Genomic DNA, 16180 nt, shown 5'->3' on the forward strand with positions numbered 1-16180 from the left:
TCTATGAGTGTTTTTAGTTTTTCTTGGCCTCCATTTCCCTTCAATGTCCTCCATCCTGTGATGCCTTGTCCTACTTTACCGTGAGGAGGGCCTTTGGACACCTCCTCCTCCGCCCAGTTCCTCCTTGGTGGGTGTGGATGGATGGCCATTGGTTTATTATAGGGAAACAACATGCTAGAGATGGTGATGTAGAGAGATCTTGTAGCACCTTTGAGATTAATTGAAAGAAAGAAGTTGGCAGCATGAGCTTTCCTAGGCTTCAATCTACTTCCTCAGATGCATTTGGATCTGATGCTGCCAACGTCTTTCTTTCAGTTTGGTCCAAAACACACTGCAGAAATACAGGACACAAAGACATAGCCATAGCCATGTTAAGTGACTCTGTATAATCAGAGATGTAGAGAGAGATCTTGTAGCACCTTTGAGACTAAGGTCCAAAACACACTGCGGGAATAATCCAGTTTGAGACCGCTTTAACTGCCCTGGCTAAAATGGTAGGGAATTATGGAAACTGTAGTTTTGGGGGATATTTTTCCCTTCTCTGTCTGGTGCCACAAAGAACTACAATTCCCAGGATTCCCTAGCATTGAGCCATTGGGCAGTTAAAGCAGTCTCAAACTGGATTAGTCCTGCAGTCCGTTTTGGACCTTAGTCTCAATGGTGCTACAAGATCTCTCTCTACAGACTGACAGGGCAATGTCTTTGTGTCCTGTATTCCTGTAGGACAGGGTTATGGGGTGGATGGCCCTTGTGGTCATCCTAGAGGGGGGTTCCCTCCCTTTTGATGCTCCTAAATCAGTGATTCCCCAAACTGTGCCCTTTAAGAGACTTTGGACTTCATCTCCCAGACGCCTCGGCCATGTTGTCCAATAGCCTGGGATTCTGGGAGTTGGAGTCCAAAATTCCCTTAGAGAGCAGAGTTTGGGGACCACTGTGGGTAGGCCATCCCCGGCTACCCGGCGGGCGCTAGGACCCGGCGGCGACGGCAGTCGGCATTGGCTCTGCTCGCTCGCTCCTTCCGCCGTTCGTTGGCTGCCTTGGCTTCCTGGCCCAGAAACGACGAGGACGAGGACGGCGGCCTGGTGTGGCCTTTTTCCCTCTCAGCCACCACCGCCCCCTCCTCCTCGGGCTATGCTGCGCCAAAGAGGCTCCCCATCTTCTGCTGCAGGGTCTATATGAGGAAGCGGCGGGGGCGGCTGACACCTCCAGCAGGTGAGGAGCCGGTGGCCCCCTTTTTGTGCGAGGGGAGCGCGCGTGCGCAGGGCGGGGGGATTTAGAGCATGAAGGGCCCTCTCCACCACCAACGTCTCTCCTGCTGCCCTTGCGCGAGTGACGTAGTTCCAGGGAGGGAGGGAGGGAGGGAGAGAAGTTTGGCCTGAGTCCTCTCGCGCGGGGGGGGGGGGGACTACGCAGCGCATGCTATCAAAGGGAAAGGGGGAGGGTTGAAGGGGGCGTCCATTTTCTCTGCCACCAGGGTCTGGAAGACTGAGGAGGGGTGGGAGTTGCTGTGTCATGGCCCCAGGCAGGGAAGAGAGGAGTCTCTTTGGCCTGAGGGAGGAAAGGGAGGCTGAAGGGCCACCGCCACCATCTCATTTCCCCTTCCTCTAGTTATGGGGAGGTAGCTTTAAAGGCGGCAGGAGTCTTGGGGCTCCCCTCTGAGGCCACGCAGCACTCCTGCAGCTGCACGTGAGGCGGGAGGGAAAGGAAGCAACACCCAAACACAGGCTGCACGCAACGCTCCTCCATGCAGATGTCTGAAAGAGGCCATCACACTGGGCTGGGTGAGTGGGGGGGGGGGGCAGAGGAGACTCCCCTGAGAGGGAGAAGGGGAGGGCTGCTTCCTCCTTCTCCTCCTCCCCCCTCATTTCCACCTTTCCCCTCTTCTCCTTCTCCTCTTCTTTCTTCTTCCTGTTCTCCTCCTCCTCTTCCACCCTTTCCCTCTTCTTCTTTTCCCTCTCCTTCTTTTCCCTCTCCTTCTCCTTTTCTTCTTCTTCCTCTTTTCCTCCTCCTTCTCCTCCTCCCTTTCCCCCTCCTTCTCCTTCTCTTTCTTCTTCTTCTTGTCCTCCTTCTCTTTCTCCTCCCCCTTTTCCTTCTCCTCCTCCTTTCCCCTTTCCTCTCCTTTTCCTTCCTCTTCCTCTTCCTTTCCCCTCTCCTCCTCCTCCTTCTCGTGTATGCTTTGACTGAGAGTTCCTGCATGGCAGGGGGTTGGACTGGATGGCCCTTGTGGTCTCTTCCAACTCCATGGTTCCCCCCTTTTCTCTTCCTCCCCTCCCTTCTTCTTCTCCTTTTTTTTCTTCTTGTCCTTCTCCTCTTCCTCCTTTTCCTTCTCCTTCTCTTCCTCCTTCTCTTCCTCCCCCTCCATCTTCCCAATGGGCGGGTCATGAAAGACCAGAAGCCCCCCCCCTCCGGTTAAAGGGTATCCTGGAAAAGGCACCCATTTGTCGGGGAGGGCATGAGATCCTGATCTTACCCTTCAGGATTCAAAGGGAATGGAAGGAGCAGGGAGGCCCTGGTCTGGGTTTGGTTTTGTTGCTGGAGAAAGAGGAGAGGAATATCATCATCATTGTAGAAGTATGGGAAGGAGGTGGTTTGAAGTGTTAGCTCCGCCTGAAGCTGGGGAAAGGTGTGAGGAGCATTGTTGTGGGATGGACTGAGGCAGCCTGGAGTGATTCCTTTGGGCCTTTTGGGGGGGGGGGAGAGGCTTCCAGTAACATCATCATCGTCCTTGTGGTTTCTGTGGGAGGAAGGAGGGTTGCTGCTCCTTGCATCTGGGGTGGGGAAGACCATCTGGGCCCCTGTAGGCATAGGAAGTGTGAAATTAGGTATTTGTGAAGCTTCTTCTTCAGGCAGGGCATAATGTTTGGGCTGAATGAGGCTAGAGGTTACTCCATCTTTGGGTGATGGTAGGCTGTATCCTGTCCCCTTAGGAATCCTGGCTCTGCATTAGAAATTCCTGTCTGGTGTTAACAGCTTTTGGAGAGGATGGCTTATAAACAGGTAATGTTTCTTAGTCCTATATTTATATATATACATACACACGTTACTGTCATAAATATGTTGCTGCTTTTAGAAGAGACTTTTTGTCAGCTGTACCAGAGGAAATGTAAGCATATATTGGTTGCAGATTCTCTAGGGATACATTCTCAGGTTCTGACACTGCAGTTTGGGATTACTCTCAACTACATATTGTAGTCACTGCGTAAGATAGTTTCCGGTACCTTGAACAGTCAAGATCTTCTCTTAGTACTAGCAGGATGGCTGTGAGTATTGGTTTAAGCTAAAAGAGCTTTTTGTGTATTTATGGAGGTGGGATGTGAGCAGTAGGAATCCCTGGTAAATGGCTTTGAGGTGGGTGAGAACTGTCCTCTTCTTCTGCTTAAACAAGTGTGCTGAATCTTGATGAAACAGTCCTCTTCCTTGGCTTCCTCCCTCATCCTTGCAGGAAGTGGCCAGGAAATGGCAGCACTGTTTGTTGCCTTTTGAAATGTCCCTTTTAATCAGATATGCTTTCGGTTTCTGGATCTCCCCAAACCCTTGGCTAGATTTGCCCTGTTCCCCAGCAGCCTACTGGCATAGGATTCCGTAGTTTAAGGTTGTCATTTTCTTAATGGCTGAAGAGAATTTAACGAGACATGTCTTAGTGTGTCTTGTGTCTTTCTGGTCATCGCTCAAGGGCAATTGCGCTGGGAAATGTTCATACAAAATATAATAATTGTATGCCTACCCCAGATTCAACAAGGATAATTCTTCTTGTTACCTGTTCTTGCCATGAACAGGCAGTTCCTCAGAGCATCCTATTCTGGAGTTCCTTTTTCAGGCATAGGAAGATAACCATGCCTTGTCAATAGTTCTGAGGTTGCTCATGCACAGATGAATAGATATTAAATTTAAAAAAAAAACATTTCCTTTTGAAGCGGAGGTATATTCAACTCTTTAAAATAATAGCTGCATAATATTGTTTTCCATTTCATATTTGATTCTCTATTTGTAATCTAGTAGGTAAGCAGACATTCCTCCCACCCCCCACATTTCCCCACATCTGTATTTCAAGGGTATGCCAGACTATGAAAACAGCACAACAAAGGAATAAGTCCATAGGTAAGGCTATCCCTGTACGACTCCAGAAAACTGTTGGAGGCTTAATGCTGCTTACTACCATCAGGAATATTGCTGGCGGTGGACACATCCTCACAGAGCTTCCTACAGGCATAATTAGGTCATTTAGAGTTAATATAGTGGTGTTGTCTAGGGTGGATTTCTCCCTTCCCTGGCAGAGGGATACCTCCTCCTCATCACTAACCTTTCTTGGATCGTATATGAGGGTGTTAGGATGTTCTAAATGAAAATTAACCAGAAGTGTACCACCACCAGCCAAAACACACAAACACCTTTTGGGAACACAGAGCATTAGAAAAAAAAATCACCTGATGTTTAGCAAACTCTGCACCAAGCAGCTCCTCCCCCCAACCTGGGAGGACTGCCAAAGTCACTGTACCACTGCTGAGAAGGCCTTAATTGTGGGTTTTGCCACAATGGCAGTGGGAGTTGGAGAAAGGCTCCAAGGCACATCTTAACAAATGTACTGACTCTTTCATATATAGGCCTCAAATGCTGTCAGATATACATTATGTTATGAGTTCATGAAAAATGCCCATATGCACAGGTTCTCCCAAGATGTTAGTGGGTGCAATCCTGGCTGTTTGCATTCACAGAACATTCTTGTTTTCCTGTTGGATTTTATGTGAGCCAAAAACCTAACAGGAGCTGATAAAAGAATAAATTTTATCAGTGCTACTGAAGATATAACCCATGACTTGTTCTCATTCTTCACTTAATGCAAAGTAAATTAAGGGCCCGAACAGACAGGCCAAAATAAAGCTGCTTTGGGTCACTTTGGAAGTATTCTGTTTAAATGCTGCATGTTTCCTAAGAGGCTGGAAGCCACGCCAAAGCCATGCTCCAGTCCTAAGGACTAGAGTGCAGCTTTGGCTCAGTTTTTGGCCTCTTAAAATGTGTGTGCCATTTAAACAGTATACCTGCAAAGTGACCCAAAGCAGTTCAGGCCCTAAATTGCTTCTTATTTTAGACTCTGAAATAGATGTGGTTCTTTTTGCTCCACCAGGTTGCCCAGGTTAGGGAAAGCCTTGGTTGAGGAATGCCATCTTTCTAATTAGAAGAGCAATCTTCTAGCCAAGTGGTTATCAAATTGTGTGAGGGGATCCCTGGGTGGGCATGAGAGTTGCACAAGGGGGAAGGCTGCAAGATTTGGAGGCCCTGATTCTCCTTCCAAACTTTTTCTGCCCTGGAGGGGAAGAGAAAGGCAAGGAGGGTGCTTAGAGTCTCTGTCTGGAAAGAGGAGTAGACCTATTTCCCTATAAAATGTTAAAATATGAATATACATGAATGTGTGGATGTACGCACATCAAATGAAATATTTTTATTCATATACTGTGTTGACTGAGAGGGTGACGTCCACATGTAGATGTAAAGGGGGTCACAAAGGTATAAAGATGAAGAACCACTGTTCTAGTCATTGCTTTGGGAAAGAGTGAGTGGTTGTCAGGAGTAGGTTTTGAGGGAAAGAGTGAGTGGATTCCAGGAATAGGTTTCAAGGGAGAGTGGCTTTAGGGGAAGAACCCACCTCCTGATATTATCTGCTGCCCTGAAGTGTTGGGAACAGGAATCCAGCTTCCTTGTAGTTCCCCATCCTTGTTTAAAATTATAGTTTTGGGTGTTTTCTCCCCTTTGGCAAATGCATAGATCCATTAAATGAATATATACACCACATTAACTTTTAGCTATTGATAGCAGTTGTTGGTTAAAAGGTTCTTGAGATCTTCTTTGATCTCTGTATCTTGTATGCTGTATTACTGGTAAATGGCTTTGTAGTTAGGTCACAGCTGATAATTATCTTTTAAAAACATCCAACTAGCTAGAATATACAACAATCATCTTCTTCCTTTTTTAGGAAAAGGAAAGCCTCTGTAGCAGTGGTCCCTAAACTGTGCCCTTTAAGGGTTTTTTAGACTTCAGCTCCCAGGATCCCAGACTATTGGCCAACATGACTGAGGCTTCTGAAAGCTGAAGTCCAGAATCTCTTAAAGGGCACAGTTTGGGGACCACTCTATAGGACAATGACATGTGTTGTATTTTAAAAAAGGGGTGGTGGTGGTATTATCAAATGCATGGAATATTGTAGTTAGATTACCCTGGACATGATTCACCTTTCCTTCTCTGTGACCTAAGAGAAATTCCAGCTTCATAAAGTTTTTGGGAGCTCAGGCAAGTACTTTAAAAATGAAATGTTTTTTTAAGAGACCATAACAACATGTTAATTCCTATTAGGGCTAGGGAAAAAGAGCATTTCAATGTGATTTCTAGAGACAGTTCATAAGCAGAACTGACTCACCATCTGAAACAAGTTCAGACTACATAGGACAGGGCATTTCCAACTTCTAGTCAAAATATCTCACTTCTGTGGTAGGTGATCATGTACAGGTTCCCAGTTTCAAAGCCTATTGATTAACAAATAGTTAATAGGAGAAGTCATGACTAGACAAGGCTGTGAGCCATCTAAAGTATTTGCTGTGCCCACAGGAGAAATGAACCCAGATTAGATGTCATGTGAAGGTAGTATTCTATTGTGCCATTCCTTGTCACTGTTCAAACTGTAGAGATCATACATTTAAAAACATTTCCTTCTTCTGGCAGAAGCAAAGGCCTAATATAAATGGGACCTTCCCAGACTGTATCAGCTGTTCAGTATTATCTCTGCATGTGTGGTTCTTGTCAAACCACACCCCTCCCTTTAAACTCCTTTTCTGTGTTGACTGCAATTAATTCATCCATTTTGCTTGGCGTCTTTCCTAGGAAGCCATTCTGTCTTCCCCTTTAATTACAATGCCTTCCCAGCACCTCCCTTCACCTCAGTGCCAGCCCAGCTTGTCCCTGTGCTAGAACAGCAGCTGCCTTTTCTGCTGCTCCTTTGGCACTTAAAGAGACATTCAAGCAATTTTATGCTCAGATCAGTTGCTAGCCACTGTCAGAGTAAGATCTATTGCATTTTGAAGGGGAAACAGCATAGGGTGGCCTTAGTACAGTATAACCATGGGTGTTTCCAGACAGCAGATACGTAGTTGAGGAAAGGGCATTTTTTCTGCCACAATTGGTAGCCTTCTCCCCTCCTTCCGCCTCCACAGTTGTAGAAGCCACTCTGTTTAGGTGGTGAAGCTTAGCATGACGTTGCAATAATATAGGTATATGTGCGTGCGTGGGAGGGAGATGAACTTCCTGATGCGAGAATTATTGAACTAGTGGAGCAGAAGCTGTGGATGAAATACTGTTTCATGGTTATTTATGATATTTATATCTATTTTGGGTACATACATTTGATTTTGACAGTGGTTCCTGTGGGGTGGGTGGAAATGGATAAAGCAGATTGATTTAGAGTCTGGAGGCGATATAAGTTGATTTTAGATTGGCACTGGCAGGGGGGAAATCCTGGGGGGAAAACATTTTGGCATTTCCCTTCTAGGTCAATGATAGTTAATACTAAAGTCCCATCACCCCAGCTTCTGTGGCCAACAATCATCAATCTCAATTATGAGAGTTGTATGCCAATGTCATCTGGAACAGTGCTTCTCAGGCTGTCTGATGTGGGAGACCAGCAATCCCCCCCCCCCCCCCCCCAAATATGCAAGGAAACAGCATGATATTTGTGTGTGCTTCCTACAGTTCTTTCTTTCCAGGGAATGCAGTCAGTGGCCCAGGGAGCAGCACTGATCCAGGGACTACCACTTTGAGTAGCACTGATCTAGAGGTTTCACATCTCTGCTGTAAGTGATTGATCTCTTAGTGTTAGATTACAACTAGTTAATATTTTTCTGCTATAAGTGAATGATCTCTTAGTGTTAGACTACAGCTAGCTAATACTTTGCTGCCTGGAAATGAAGAATTCTAAAATTTCTTCTGAGCAAGAGCATATTGAAAATAAACTGTTCTTTGTGTTATCTGTGCAAATATATTGTGGCTGTGCAGAGCATTGTTTAGAATACTCCAAAGCCTTCAACACTATTTTAAGGATGGCATAGATAAGTTGGACTGGGTTCAGAGATGGACAACAAGAATGATAAGAGGTATGGGGAACAAAACTTATGAGGAAAGGTTGAGGAAGTTGGGCAGTGTTCATCCTGGTGAAAAGAAGACTGAGAGGGTGATATGACTGCATTCTTTAAACATCTAAAGGGCTGTCACAGAAAGAAGGATACAGGTTTGTTCTCTGATGCTCTAGAGGTTAGGACCTGTTGTAATTGTTTACATTTACAGGAGGGTAGATTTTGATTGGATATTAGAAGTAACTTCTTGGCTGTAAGAGTTGTTCAGTAGTGGGAACAAATTACCTAGTGCAGTGATGGCGAATCTTTTAGAGACCGAGTGCCCAAACTGCAATCCAAAACCCACTTATTTATCACAAAGTGCCGTGTCCCTCTGGCGAACTCTGTGCTGGAGCAACAGCATATGTGCCAACAGAGAGGGCCCTGAGTGCCACCTCTGGCACATGTGCAATAGGTTTGCCACCACTGACCTAGTGAGTTGTTGGGATCTCTTTTTCTGGACTTCATGAAGAGCCTGGACAGCTACCTGCTGGAGATATTCATATGCTACTTCACAGTCTCATGCTGGCATATCAGGCCCCAAAGAACCATGAAGCAGATTAGAAACTCAACAGGCAGACCACATAGCAAAATGTTAAGTAGGAAGTGTAGTACAGTCCATCTGCTCCAACCGCAGGCTTGCCAACTGCAGATGTGAGCGTCCATGGATGGCCTTGGCCCATTTCCCTGCCATTAAAAACCACGGGACTTGAGGTCTCAGTTTTTGGCATTCACACCGGTGGGGGGGACCCCTCGGATATGAAGGGTTGACTGTATATAGATGGCATCTATGGCCATTAAAGTAGCAACAAGTTTCTTACAAGTTTTACAGAATTCTTTGTTTCATATGTTTTCTCTACCATAAATTTATTAGAGACCTATTGGTGTTACAAGCTAACATGTTAACTTTCTGTTAAGAGTAGTCATGGGAAAGCTTCACTCTGATAGTCAGGCAGTGACAGACTTGTAGCTTACACAGATTTGGAAGAGATTAATTAAACACATCCAGGTATTATTAGAATGGAGTGGCTGAACTCCTGGTTGACCTTGCCCACATGAAATAAGATGCAGTTGGTGTTGTGTCGGTGTTCACTTTATTATTTTCATGTTTTCCTTAGAAGCAGTTCAGTATGGAGACTGATTGTATATTCAAGAAACTACAGTATTACTTTCTTCAGAAAAATGGTTGTCAGTCTTTTATAGCTGACGTTCTCTTCCTATCACACTATCCAAGATCTTGGATCCCATTAAGATAGAAACAAAAAGCCCCACTGTTTCTAACAAGGACAGTATGTATTTTTATAGCTATTTCTATTTTTGTGTATATCATTTACAGTTTCAAGGACACAACAATTGCAGCAGTAGTATAGGAAGTAAACACAGGCACACAAAAACAGTGATTTCATTGGCAGTGGAAAATGGTAATAACACTGTTGGGCATACAGTTTTTCTGCTACATGAATTGTACAAAGATATAAAGAAAAATTGTATTAGAGTTGTTGGGAATCATTTTTATTTCAATGACTAAAACATCTGTGTCTATATAGACTACAATGGGCCCTTGGTATCCACTGGGGTTTTATTCCAGGACCGCCCTTGTATACCAAAATCCATGGATTTTCAAGTCCTATTAAATACAATTGCATAGTAAAATTGTGTCTTTTATATAAAATGGCAAGATCAAGGTTTGCTTTTTGGAATTTCTATTTTTAAAAAATATTTTCAAGCCAAGGGTAGTTGAATCCATAGATAACGCATCTGTGGATATAGCCTACAGTTGGAGAGGAGAGTAGGTATTTACAGCAGCTAATATAGAAGAGTAGCTAAGTGATAGAGCTAATGCCATACCCTTACTGAGTGGCCAGAGGTAAGCCACTTCCACTCTTACTCTTTCCCCTTCCCCATTCCACAATATGTGTGGATAGTAGTACTGATTGAATATTACAGCAAGGGTGGGTGAGTCTCCTGCCCACTGGCTTCCTCATCTGGTCCCACCTGTCTTCTAGGTCTAGGTTAGGGAAAGGGAGAGAGAGAGAGCTATGTACTGTTCCGTCTGAGAAAGGAGTCTTAATAATATCATGGTAGCTTGGAATTATCTTATTAAAAAGGAGTGTGAGTTGTTAGTCATTATTTTGAAAGTGTATATAACACAATACTTAGTACTTTACAAGTTTTACATTATTTATGCTTTTTTCTTAGCTTTTATGTATTTATTTTTTATTTGATAAGGAATACTCTTAAAATAGAAAAATACCCATCAGCCCCTCCCCAAACACTTCCTAAGCCCAATATTTCAGAAGGGACAAGTATACATTACTGATTACTGGAATGGGCAAGGGGTTAATAACATTACCAGTCATTAAAGGAATATCATTGTCCCCTTGTCAATGTAGAAAAGGAGCAAGGTAGGGGGTGGGGGAAAATGTGGCAGCACCTTTAAGACTAACTGGTTTTTATTTTAGTATGGGCTTTCCTGGATATAAAGTCACTTCTTTAGCTGCATTGCAGAGTACAAGCCTAGTGTCCCACAGCAGAAACAGCACCAACTTGGACAATAATATCAGTGTAAAAAGCAATGTATTACAAGTGACACTGTTATTTGCCATGTGTTTTTTCCCAAATTCTGCATGAAGCAGGAATGGTTTGAGGAAGCACATCATTTGTCCCTTGTGGCCAAAACAGCTCCTTGTCTCCACTTGACAGAATTCTGTTTTAAGGATCATTGAGATAAGATGTGTGAGATATTATGAATGTAAGTTTAATAAATACTAAATGGTTTTTTTGCAGTTCTTGGTCACTGACTGGCTAAAGTGATATAAGGGAGGATTTATACTGCAGGCTGTGTTGAGCTGCCTAATTCTTTTTTGCATTGCCTTTTCTCTTCAGAAATGGAGGCAAACAACCATTTTAACTTCACTGGCCTTCCCTCTTCACCTGCTGCCTCAGGATTGAAACCTGCGCCTTCCTCAGGGGACGTCTACACAAATGGATCTTCTGTGAACTTCCCCCAGCAAGGGAAAAGTAAGTTGGGGAAGAAGACCTGATCTTTGTAAAAATTGTGACAGGTATCATATTTGGAACGTGGTGTTATAACTAATCCTGCCAGGATGAGGGCTGAGCCTCAGGAGGGCTATAATGAACTTGAATATCACCACAGTAGGCAAGGTTTTGTTTATCATTGTATTGTTGATGTTGCAGTCTCTGTGACAGGACAATATTCAAAGCTAATTTGGAAATTTGAACTTTTTTTAATTGTTAGGAATACAAAAGTATCCCTAATTAGAGAGCACGTAGGCAGTTTCAAAATGCTCTTGTTCTGTCCATTGACGATTGTGAAAGCACTTAGATACATCCATAAACTGTTGAATTTTCAGAAAGAAAACAGGTCTTTCCTTCAGAACCTGTTTGCGGTTGGGGAAATGGTACCCCTCTCCCCCAACAAGTTGAGAATACAGTATAATAAAAATAGAGAGTCTGTTTGGGCTATAATAGTACTGTACTAGATAGATTGAATATTCTTTCTTCAGGAGTTAAATCCACTTATTCAACCTAATTATGGTAGTTGCATTGAATCAGTGTAACAAATATACCAAGGTTCCATTGATTAGTGGGTCTAATCTAACTGGAACTTGTATTTGGATTTATTTTTAAGCAAAATATTTCAGGGTTGCTGAGAAGATAAAAAAATTGCAATTTGTTCTTTTGGATAGGTTTTAGTATGTATTTCTTATCCAGTTACCAAGCTTTATTATAATTTCTACCATCTCTTCCCATCTTTCCTTGTAAAAGGAAGCAGGACCAAAAGATGGAGAGAACCTTCGCCTATGTCATTATTCTTTGTTGTGCTCTTTCTTCCTTCCCTCTTGGCAGGTTTGAATGGAGATGTGAATGTTAATGGCTTAACTACTGTATCTCATGCTGGTACTTCAGGGACCCGTTCCTCAACCAACTCCCATCTCCACCATTCCTATGACTATCTCTGGAACTACTCTCAGTATCCATCTGGCAATGGCAACAACCTCAAGGACAGTCCACTGTTCTCCCAGTATCCACTGAATGGTACTGTTGTGGGCAACCGACAAGGCTCACCAGGGCATAGCACCACTCTGAGGGGAGGCAGTGGGCAAGAGTTCTGGGCCAATGGTAACCCCGGGGCCATGGGACTGAACTTTGACTCCACAGAGCTTTATGACTCATTCCCCGATGATCAGAACTTTGAACTCTTGCAAAATGGTCCCTCCAGCTTCTATACATCATCTCAGCCTTCCCCCATGCTTGGATCAGGAAGCCAGGATTTCTCTGCTCAGCAAGATGGACCAGGCAATGAAGAGAGTGTGAAAGAAACTTCATCTACAGTCTCAGAAAATGGTACCAGACTGTTAGGTAGCATGGAGCTGGAAAACACTCAGCCAGGTATAGCAGCAAATGATTTCCAAACTTAATTTAGAAAAACCAGATGTTGGAAATAATCCAACATTACAGGGGTGGGAGAGGAGTGAGTACCAATCTTGTTATTTTTAAGTGTTACAATATTGACAGTGTTGATGTTGCAGTTCAAAAAAAGTGACAAGCAATGCTTACTTATTACATTAAAATGTTGAGGGAGTTGTTTGGGGCACTCTTTGGTCATTCTTTATATTTTTTAATTGTACATGTTTAAATTAATTTTAAACCATGCTGCTAACAAGTACTATAATACTACTTTGCCATCCAGCAACATGTTAAAACAACAAATTACCCTTTTTTGTTTGTTTCCATGCTCTGAGGAGACCTTCAATTTGAATATGAGGCCTGTTTCGGGACATAGTTGTGTCTGAATCTTTAGGCCTCCTGTGTTAATGGACAGGAACTCAAGTTTATTGAATGTCCTGTTACAAGGCAATCATGTGGAAGCAGCTCAGGATAGAGACTGTATCAGTCTTGCTTGCAGTCATGATTCTTTAGAATTCTTAACAGTCCAGCATTTGATGGTTGTTTCTCTATCCCATGTTCTTTCCAGGGAAGAAGTAGTAGAACTTACTACTTCTACATTTGAATATAGTAGCAGAATAAGAGAGGACTAGGATCAGTGTTGTTTGCATGTGAGTTTTATGTATGTAAGTCATTAGAATGCTGTATATGCATATGAAGCCTTGGAATATGTTTTTTCCAAATATCTTATGTCAGTCATAGATCTGTCTGCCTTTATAATGGCTAACCTTGAGAGTTGTGTGTCTCATTATTTCACCCCCACAGACCATTAAGAGATTTTTGTCAGTTATGTGGCGAGTCATTGAAATACACAGTTTAAATGAGAGGTCTTTCAGACTATTGCAACCTCATCTGCATAGTTTGGCGCTGATCATAAATTGCTCTTTACACATAGTCCTCACAAACCATCCATTTCCCTTTCCTAAGGGTAAAACAGACAGGCTAAATAAAGTGGTTTCCAGCCACGTTGAAGGCAGGGCACTTAGATGACACACACCCCAAAAGCAGCTGGAAATGGGACCGAAGCTGCACTCCAGGACTAAAAACTGGAGGAAAAAGAGGCTGGGATAGTCTGACTCAAGGTGGAAAATATGTATCTTTGTTGCTGCATATAAATGTGCCAATGCAAGTGTGGGAATGTAACAAAGCAAAGAAATGTGCAGTAATTCTAATTGATTTAATTAATACAGAAACCAGACATTCTAAAAGGGGGGCTTCCATGATTGTGCTTTGTCCCATGTATCACTTGCACCCTGATGCTCTGAACTGGTAGAGAATTGCATGTTTGACTGTGTGGTTGATCAAAGGGGCAGGCATCCAATGGAATGGTATTTGTGTGGGACATGGGAGGTAATTTGAGGTCACAAGTGTGTTTGTGCACATGTATGGTGGGCAGGCAACAAAAAAAAATTGCCTAGCGGTGCAGCTTGATACCACACCATGCAGTCAGCCCATATGTATTCAGCCCACCTTGGGAACGGGCTGTTCAAGCAATGGGGTTTCAACCCACATTGGGGAAAAACAGAATCGAACTGCTTTTTCTTGCCTGTCTGTTCCGGACCCTAGAAGGAATTTGGGGATGTTGGAATCACAATGCTTTTCGTGGCTTTTTAGAAGCCCTGTGGAAACATGAGTATGCAAGTATTTCATCAGCTGTCACAGTTAAGATGAGTTGTATATTGGCTTTGAACAGGAATGAGCTTTCATGATGTTGAGCACTATACAGTACTAGAAAGAGACTTCTCCTGATTAAAATTGTCAGGGAATCCTCTCTTCTTGGTGTAATGTGGGCTTCAGCTCAGAAAGCCAGTAGTCAAAGCCTTTCCATCCAGATGATATCTCATGAGCTGTTTTGAATTTGAACATTGAAAATCTTACTGCTTCATGCCAAAAAGTATACTTTGAGTTTTTGCTTTTCTTGGGCTTTGTCTGGTGCTGCTTCGAAGTTATGCTAGAATGATAAGATTCTGTAGCATAGATGGGCACTTAGCTTACTCGGAAGGCAAAAGTACTGTCAGTTCTCCTTTTCATGTGGTCATGTGTTTGTCTTCAGCATCTTCTTATTTTGAGTGGGTCAATTGGTTCCTAGGATTATTCAGGAACTAAGTTTGCCTTTAAATCTAAATAGCAAGAAGAATCTTCCTGGTAGAATTTTTGTGCTTTGTGAGATGCTAAAGAGATAAGTGCCGCTAGCTAGCTAGGGACATAATAGCTCACATTCTGGATAGCTGTTTTCAAGGTACGGTTTCTACCTTTTTTCATCCATGCTTCTTGCAACAAAATGTTAACTTTCAGTATAGGAGTGCATTATAGGTCTTACGGTCTCTGTGCTGTTTTCTGCATCTGATGCAATGGATAGCAATGGCTTCATATTGTTAAAATTTTTTGTTAGTGACTAATAACACTAAAATGCTGAAAACTTGAAACAGCAAATGTAGCAGCACAAATATCAGAATTTTGCTGATGTGTATTACAGTACATGGGCTTCAGTGTCACAGAAATGTGGAAACAATAGCAGTGTATTCCTATGTGTGTCTACTTGAACCTAATTACCACTAAATTCACTGGCATGTCTGTATTTGGGGTTGCAGGCTAAATATCATCTGGCCCATTCTAGTTCAAAATGAAAAGAAAAAAGGCATTGTTATTCCAACAAGGCAATCAAGAAGTGAGGAGATTACATTTCTTTTCTTGTCATCTTTAGGTTCAATATTGTTTTTGAAAGCTGCTCATTTTACCGAAATGCAGTTTAGCTAGTACTCAGTTGGGAATTGTCACCATGTATTTAGATGTGGTACATGAATGGTCAGAGCAAAGCTCTGTGAGGTATGTGCAGGTGTCTGCAGGTTTATGTACGGCGGGGAATCTGCAGCAGAGCTACCATCGCATGGCCAGGCAGGAGGTGAGGTGATGGCCTTTTTCTGGCTTCTTTGCTGTTGGCTTTTGTTGTTGGTGGTAATTTTTTCTCGAATTGAAACCAATAGGAGGGAATTACTGTACCAGTTAAAGAGCTTCAAGACCTGCTTCAGTGTACGTTAGGTGAGTGCAGGGACTCAGGTTCTTCTGTTTCAGAGCCTTCTGCTATAGGGCGTAAGAACTCCTCATTTGGCCCTCCTCAGTACAGAGGACACCAAAGGTGAGACACAGGGGGCAGTTTTCCAGCTCTACACTGGGAGAGTTCTGCCTGTGGACTTTTCTGTCTGTGGTGAAGGGAAAGGTCCAGAATATCGTATGCGCCTGCCAGTGATTCCCAGGAATACAGAATTCCTGTCTCAGTTTCTTATTATAGTTTCCGTAAGAGATGTGGCAAAACAGTTTGAGGCAGGGAGTTCTCTTTTTTGCATATATTGTTCTTTAAAGTGTTACATGTACTGATGCTATTGTATAAAAGAATAATAATGTATACTTAACAAGCAGACTAAACCAAGTGATAGGGATTACTAGAATGACATGTGGAATGTGTTTTGAGCACTTAGAAGTGGTATATAGAATGCTTATTTGTACTTATCTGTTTAATTCTTTTGGGAGGGAGGTGTTAGGGTGAAAGCTGTTGTTGG

The 16180-nt window shown here is 43.1% G+C and overlaps 1 protein-coding gene across 6 annotated transcripts in view; it reads left to right on the plus strand.

Moving 5' to 3' along the window:
* The first annotated feature begins 1043 nt into the window (after nucleotides 1-1043).
* The window catches only part of BAZ2A (bromodomain adjacent to zinc finger domain 2A), a 64738-nt gene continuing 49601 nt past the window's right edge, over nucleotides 1044-16180 (plus strand). Inside the window, exons 1-5 of one of the 6 annotated variants that reach the window (XM_042452262.1) lie at nucleotides 1075-1212; nucleotides 2928-2997; nucleotides 7749-7835; nucleotides 11040-11174; nucleotides 12024-12566. In XM_042452262.1, the coding sequence (XP_042308196.1) occupies nucleotides 11042-11174; nucleotides 12024-12566 (676 nt within the window). In that variant the 5' untranslated portion in view covers nucleotides 1075-1212; nucleotides 2928-2997; nucleotides 7749-7835; nucleotides 11040-11041. Of the gene's footprint in view, nucleotides 1213-1501; nucleotides 1782-2927; nucleotides 2998-7748; nucleotides 7836-11039; nucleotides 11175-12023; nucleotides 12567-16180 lie in introns of those variants that run through there. The other 5 variants (XM_042452261.1, XM_042452260.1, XM_042452259.1 and 2 more) reach the window with 5 other exon arrangements.

The sequence above is a fragment of the Sceloporus undulatus genome, chromosome 2, assembly GCF_019175285.1.
Source record: "Sceloporus undulatus isolate JIND9_A2432 ecotype Alabama chromosome 2, SceUnd_v1.1, whole genome shotgun sequence".
Lineage (NCBI taxonomy): Eukaryota > Metazoa > Chordata > Lepidosauria > Squamata > Phrynosomatidae > Sceloporus > Sceloporus undulatus.